The 7,207-nt window shown below is 36.5% G+C and overlaps 1 protein-coding gene across 1 annotated transcript in view; it reads left to right on the top strand.

The window, feature by feature from the left end:
• Positions 1-7,207, top strand: part of PREP (prolyl endopeptidase) — a 131,753-nt gene that overhangs the window by 64,610 nt on the left and 59,936 nt on the right. Inside the window, exon 8 of the mRNA XM_003781567.3 lies at positions 6,245-6,436. Within this exon, the coding sequence (XP_003781615.1) occupies positions 6,245-6,436 (192 nt within the window). The remainder of the gene's footprint in view (positions 1-6,244; positions 6,437-7,207) is intronic.

Here is a 7,207-nt window from a genome sequence, read left to right as displayed (position 1 = left end):
GGGGGACAGCTTGAGGCTCTGTCTCAAAAAAAAAAAAAAAAAAAAAAAATGAGAAGCTGAGAAGCTTAAGGAAGAAATGAGATACTGAAAAAAACTACCAGAGAGATTTTAAAAAAGACTAAGTAGAGCTTTTAGAAATAAAAAATAGAAAAAGTAGTGGTGGCATGTGCCAATAGTCCCAGCTACTTGGGAGGCTGAGGAGGGAGAATCACTTGAGCCAAAGAATGTGAGGTTGCAATGACCTGCGATGACACCATTGCACTCTAGCCTGGGCAACAAAGCTAGACCCTGTCTCCCAAAAGAAAGCAGTTATTTGATTAAAGAGATGATTAGACACAGCTAAAGAGAGAATTAGTGACACAGAACGTAAATGTAAAGGAACTACTGAGAATGCAGCCCACAAAGAGATGGAAAAACTGAAAAGACACCCCATGAATTCATATACACCAGGAAGAGCAGACTCTTCCAAAAATGATAAAGTACAGATTGGAGCAAATTGTTTTGCAGAAGACAGCTAAGAGGCTGAGAGGAAAATGTCTATTTGGAGGTATCCCAGAACTAATGAGAAGGGAATAATAACTGGTCTAACATAGTACCATGAAAATGGAACAGCTATTTTAACATCAGTGTAGGCTTTAAAGAGAAAAGCATTACTAGATAATATTTCATGACCGGTTTAATTCAGTTCTATTTAGAAATGATAATTCTAATTGTGTATATCTAACAGCATGATTTCAAATTATAGGAAGGGAAAATTAATAGAAATACTAGTAAAAATAGATAACTCCATAGTCATAGAGGAACATTAACAGACTTTTCCTGTGACTTAGAGAACAGATGGCCAAAAGGGATAAGTAAATAGAAAATTTAAACCACATATCAACAAATGGCCCATTAGACATATTTAGCATGTTGTACCAACTGTAGGGTACGTATATTATTTTCAGTTACATACAGGAAAATTTACATTTTTTAAATTTAGGTTACAAAGCTTTTCTCAACAAATTTAAAAGGTTTGAAATCAAACACAGAAGGATTTACCCAATAGTCAATAACAGTAACCAAAGGAGGAACAGTCTCAGAAGTGTAGTATCAAGAAAGGCAGATACAAAAGAATGTGTTAAATAATTTCATTATGTGAAGTCTAAAAATGATATGAAACTAGATTAATGGATGCATATACAAAGGAAAGCAAAAAAATTAGCATAAAAGTCAAGATGATAATTGTCTTAGGACAAAGGGGTCTTGTTGACAGCAGCAAATTATTATATTATTATTATCATTATTGTATTACTAAACATATATCAACTATTCTTATGTGTTTATTCTTCAAGATGAATTTTATTATTTTTTGGTTTGAAAAGATTTTTTTTTATTAAGTCAAATACACATAGATCATGAATACATTCATGCACATATGGGGTACAATGTGCTGATCATTTTTTTTTATAGAGTCTGACATGATTACATTAATATACCAGTCAACATAGCTTTCACCTCATTTACTTGATTATTGTACCAAAACATCTATGTTCTACACTTCACAGATTTGACTTGTACCCTTGTCATATGCTCCGTAGGTGTGGTCCTGCCTTTTAAACTCCCTCTGTCAAACCTCCCACCTCCCCTCCTTTCCAGAATAATCATGTTGAATTCCCCAAAGGTCTTGTTTAGACTTTTCCAGGATTATTTGCACCTTTGAAATTTTGAGTCTTCCCATGTACCATTATGCTGTGTTTCTAGCTGTTCGTATTTTATCTATTTTTATCTTTAAGTTTCCTTAGATACATTTTGGAGCTTCCTACATATAGATTCCACATTTCATCTTAAATTAATTTTAAGTATTTTATTAATTTTACTTTTATTATGAACAAGATCCCTGCTCATGTTTTCAAACTGGTTTTTCTAACTATTTATGTCTTAATATCAGTCAGTTACTTTTAAATAATATTTGTTGAGTTTTTATTGTGGGTAAGGTACTAGTAGTTACTTTCATAATGCTTTTCATATTTACAACTTATTCCTAGTTTACAGTTGAGATAATTAATAGAAACAAGTAGGAACAAAGAGATTGTTCAAGGTTACCCAACAAAGTAGTGTTAGAGCTAGAGTTTTAATCCCAATACGTCGGACCACAAAACTCTGTTTCTGTAGAGGGATTTATGTTCCCTGATAAGCTTAATTCAATAACAAATTATATAAAGATAAGCTATGGAGATGAATGAGATAATGAATGTAAAATTGCCTTGAAAGGTTCAAGGAATATAAATGAGCTATCCAAGATTAATGTAGCAATTTCACTGTGAAATTAAAAATTGGTAATTAGAGAATAGCTAAGATCTGGCATTGCCCTTTAATAGTTTAGAAGTCATAGAACTTTTTTGTTTATAAAATTTTCGAGGTGTTCTCTGAATATCTGCGTCAGATACATTGCAAAGTAGATGTGTTTTCAATGGTCTTGAGGGTATTTTTTTTTTTAATATTAAAAGTTCCATTTAGGAGCCCTTTAAATGATGATGATAGTGAACATGTTTAAGGTTTTTTTAGTGATGACCGTGGCCAAACTAGTTCTTTCCTTCAATGCAAATTTCATTTTGTAACTTTGAAGTTACCTGCCATGCTATTTTGGTGCTGAATATGAAACAGTGAATAAAAATACAAATAATAAACAAGCAAATACATAATTATATCTTAAGAAAAATGCCATGAAGATAGTGGGCCAGGCAGAGGAAACCACCTGTGACAAGGCCCAAAGCACATTTTAAGAACTCTGACAAAGCCAGTGGTGCTAGAGGGTAACAGGTGAGGCAAGAGTTGCAGCTGTCTGGTGTTGGCCAGGTGGGAAAGGACCATCACATGCAAGCAAGCTTGAGGAAGAATTTGAATTTCATTCACAGTGCAATGGGGTGTCACTGAAAGTCTCTAAGGACACCAACATGGACCAGTTGAGTATATTAAAGCATTGTGGGGGCTGTTACGTCAAGAAAAATCAAGACTGGCAGTGGGAAGACGAGGAAGGAAGCCAGTCTGTGAGCCACGTTTCCTCAGTCTTGGCAAAGGTGGCCTATTGAGTCGGCTGCTGTTTTGTTACGGGGTTGTCCTGTCACCATAGCACACTCAGCAGCAGGTCTGGGTTCCACCCAGCAGGTGCCAGTAGCAGCCCCAGCCCCAAATTGTGAGAACCAGAAAGGTCTCTAGACATTTCCAGGTGTACCTTAGGGGTGATGTGTCCCTGGTTGAGAGCCCACTGCTAAGCTCAGGAGCAAGAGGACATCGGAGTGGTATGATGACGAGAGGTGGGGAGAAGGGATTAGGGAGGGGGTTGGGTGGAAGAGGATGTGAGATGTTGGCTGGAAGGAGAGGTCCTTCATTCTCGCCTTCTTGTCAGGTTTTCCAGATGTTCCTTAGCAATTTTCGTAAACATAATTACCCACAACTGATCCTTAACCTTCCGTGCCCCTTAGATCAGGGGTGGTGAACCTTTTCAAGTTGGAAGGCCCCATTAATTTAGGTGTAATCAAATAAAGCCACATACAAGAAACATCAATTAGATGAATGTCCAAATGTACATTATTTTGTAAAACTACTTTCTAAAGTCAATAACTTGTGTCTGCTTCTTGTTGGAAAGCATTTGAATATTTGGTTGCAGCATAGAGGTCCACAGTCAGTTGATCCTCTCGAGGGGTGTCAGCCATTTGTGACCTTAAGGACATCTTAATTTGGGTTAGGTGGGAGAATGTAAATGTGTAGCAGTAAGTGGTTGAAAAGCAAGAAAGCGCTTTTTAATCATGTTGCTAAAGGTGTGAGTATTCTACTGCATTTTTCTATATTTTAATTGGATCTTTCTTAGCATCAAACAATGACTTTAAAATGTCATCTGCTAAGTATTCAGTCAATTCCATCTGAAGTTCTTTAGGTGCCCTGGTGATGCCAACTAGGTGAGACTGAAATGCTGACTTGAGTGTGATGTCATGGTTCCCAAAGTCAGTGAACCTGTCTTTGTCTTCCCCAGTTAATATATCTATAACAGCTGTGTATGCAAATGATTCACATATATCATGCTGCTCATCAGTGGCCTTTGCTATGTGGGGAAAATATTCATCTGAAATTTCCTGTTGAAGACGTATTTTGAAAAAGATAGTTTTTTTCCAAAATACTTGGATTTTTTTTTGCCAAATATCATACTTAGTTTTGTCTTCCAAAAAATATTTAAGTCATTTTGATTTGACATGATGTTACCCAGAAATGCTACATTCCTATAGAAATTTTATTTTAATAATTCTCATTGTTGATTCTGTTCTTCATAAAATTTAATTGTCCTCACAGAGATAAAATTCTACCTAACACCTGTCCCTGTAATAATCCACACACTTTAGAATGATACACCAAATCCACACTGAATACTTTATCCTTCAACTTCAGCTCATTGCATTTGCATGAATATAGTTAACAGTACTTATTGCTTGTTGTAAAGTGTCACTTAAAATAGTAGGTTTAGCACAGAGATTTTGCTGACGCAAGGTACAGTGAAAAGAAATTTGAGTATCTGGGTCTGTTAATGCAGTGCAATAAACCCTTTGTGTTTTCCTGTCATGGAAGGTGCACTGTCCATCTATACACTCGCTAAATCTACCAAATTCAGTCCAACTTGATGAGATTTATCTTGAAAGTTGTTGAAGATAACTGATCTGTGTTCTGTTCACAAGAGAACCCAAAGCAAGTAGCTCTTTGTAGCGAGGAAAATCTTCTGTTAAGACCTGCATAAAGGATAAAACTGCATCGAGTCAATCAGTGGATTGATCCAAAGCAACTGAATTATACATATTTTCCTTTTGAAGTATTACATGAAGTTGTTTTGGTAAGTTGAAGGCTAACTTCTGCTCCCAGTCAGTTGTGATTCTCCTGGAAAGAGGCAGTTGTTTGCACTATGAAACTTTATCAGGGTCTAAGCATCCTACAATTTCAACAATACATTATTTCACAATTTCTACATCACTGAAGGCTTACCTTTTTTCCTGAGTGTAAAAGCTACTTCATAAGATGCTTCAATGGCTTTACTTCCAGGTTTTATTGCTGCTTAATAGCATTGTTTTTTGCTTTGGCTTTTATCTTTTAATTTCTGCAGTACAACCTTCTGTGATTGTCCCCTCATTTAAAGTATTTGTGGTCCTTATGAATATTACAATGCTGATGAGCTTTGAATTTCTTTAACGTTGATATTGCATTATCACAAAGCAAGCAAGTTGTTTTATCTTTAGCAGAAACAAGATAATATTGCAATTCCCAAGTCTCATTAAAAAATCTGTTTTCTGCCTTCAGTGTTCCCCTGGTCGTCTTTGGCATGATGGACTGTTAAGCAGATAGAATTTAAAAAATACTGTTGAGTTGTGCAGTTATTCACAAATTCCACTTAGAGACACAGTGCACAGTTGTCAAAAGCTGATAACAAACTTGTATACTCAACCCGGTAGACTCTTTTTTTTTTTTTTTATTAAATGATAGCTGTATATATTAATGCAAACATGGGGTACAGTGTAGTGTTTTCATATACAATTTGAAATACTTTCATCAAGCTGGTTCACATAGATTTCATGTCATTTGCTTAGTCATTGTGTCAAAACATTTGTATTCTAGTTCTAGAAAAGTTCACTTGTACCCTTGTTAGACAGATATATAGGTGATCTTTCCGGTCACCCTCCCACCACCCAGCCGTCCTTCTCCCCTCCCCTTCCCCACCCCCTCCCCATATTCTTGGGCTAGAATTAAGTTGTATCTTTCACCCTGTAGACTCTTAACAACTAGTTTCAAACAGTAGTGGCACAAATCAGTGAGGGAATTTAGAACTAACTCCTGAGTGTAGCAGCCATCGTTCAGCCCTTTGGCTTACTAATGTTCTAATTGTGCCAGTCAGTCTAGGATGATTATTTCACTGAAACTTATTTTATTTTTTAGTATTTTAAATACATTCACTTAAAAAATAAAGTAAAAATATAAAAGACAAACAAAAATGTATTAATAAAAATAAAAGAATTTGTTGTATAAAATTTGGATTCAGTCAAAAGGCTGTACTTAAGGACCTAGATGACCACGTGTGGTCTTAAGACCACAGGTGCTTTAGGTTTTCCAATGTCATCTCTGTTTTGTGTTCCATAGATAGGAAAGATCTGCCCACTGCTCCCTACACCCAGACCAACACCATTTTTAAACATCAGAGAGGTGATGGGAATGCTTGGTCTTTTCCCAGGAATCCTGAAGTGGGTAAAACTGATCGACAACTTTGAAGGAGAGTACGACTACGTGACCAACGAGGGGACGGTGTTCACATTCAAGACAAATCGCCACTCTCCCAACTATCGTCTGATCAACATTGACTTCACGGATCCTGACGAGTCTAAGTGGAAGGTGCTTGTTCCTGAGCACGAGAAAGATGTCTTAGGTAAGAATACGTGCTACTTGAAAATCGTGCTTTTTGTTCTTGATGAGAACGCCGAGAAGTGACCACATCTGTCATTCTTGAGGCAGGGTAAAAGACCTTCAACCTGTAATCATCACATGACCTTCATTCAGAATGAGGTGCCTCCAAGTCTTCACAGTGGGACATCTTTGTAGTTTAGTATGAGATCACATAGAACTTTCAAAGGTGCTTTTGTAAAAATGCCAGTTGTCTTTGCCTACTTAACTATCTGATGACAATCACAAATGTTTAATTGTTTAAACTGTTTAAGCTTAGAACCTTTCTTTTACGCTTTTGATTGACCTTTGGCTATTTGTCTTGTTCCTGTTGTAGATCTTAGGGTGGAGGTAGAGCCCTACTAGGAAAGAGGATAGATGGTTATCAGGCTTAATCTAGCCCGTGCAGCTGCTACTCTGTGCAGTGAGCTGCATTCACCTCTCGAGAACCTCATTCTGTTCCGTATCAGCTGCCTCTTGGTTCCCTTTTATTTATTCTCTCTGTGATCTTTCCAAAAATGATGCTCTGCATATAAATTATTTATTATGTGAAAGCTTAAATTGGTTAAAATAAGATTCACCAGTTTAAGGACAAGTTTTTACACAAAAGGAGTGTTCAGTACCTCCAGGCCAATGAAAGTTTCCTTGTCGGAGGTGAGCGGATGGATTGAATAGGGATAAAATCCAGGGCCATTTATAAATGCAAAGGTATATGGTATATAATCAGGAAAATAATTTATTTTGAGATTTGCAGAGT

This window comes from Otolemur garnettii, unplaced genomic scaffold, assembly GCF_000181295.1.
Source record: "Otolemur garnettii isolate 467f Iridium unplaced genomic scaffold, OtoGar3 scaffold00002, whole genome shotgun sequence".
Classification (NCBI taxonomy): Eukaryota; Metazoa; Chordata; class Mammalia; order Primates; family Galagidae; genus Otolemur; species Otolemur garnettii.
The sequence above is the reverse complement of the archived record's forward strand: the minus strand, read 5'-3'. Positions and strand labels throughout refer to the sequence as shown.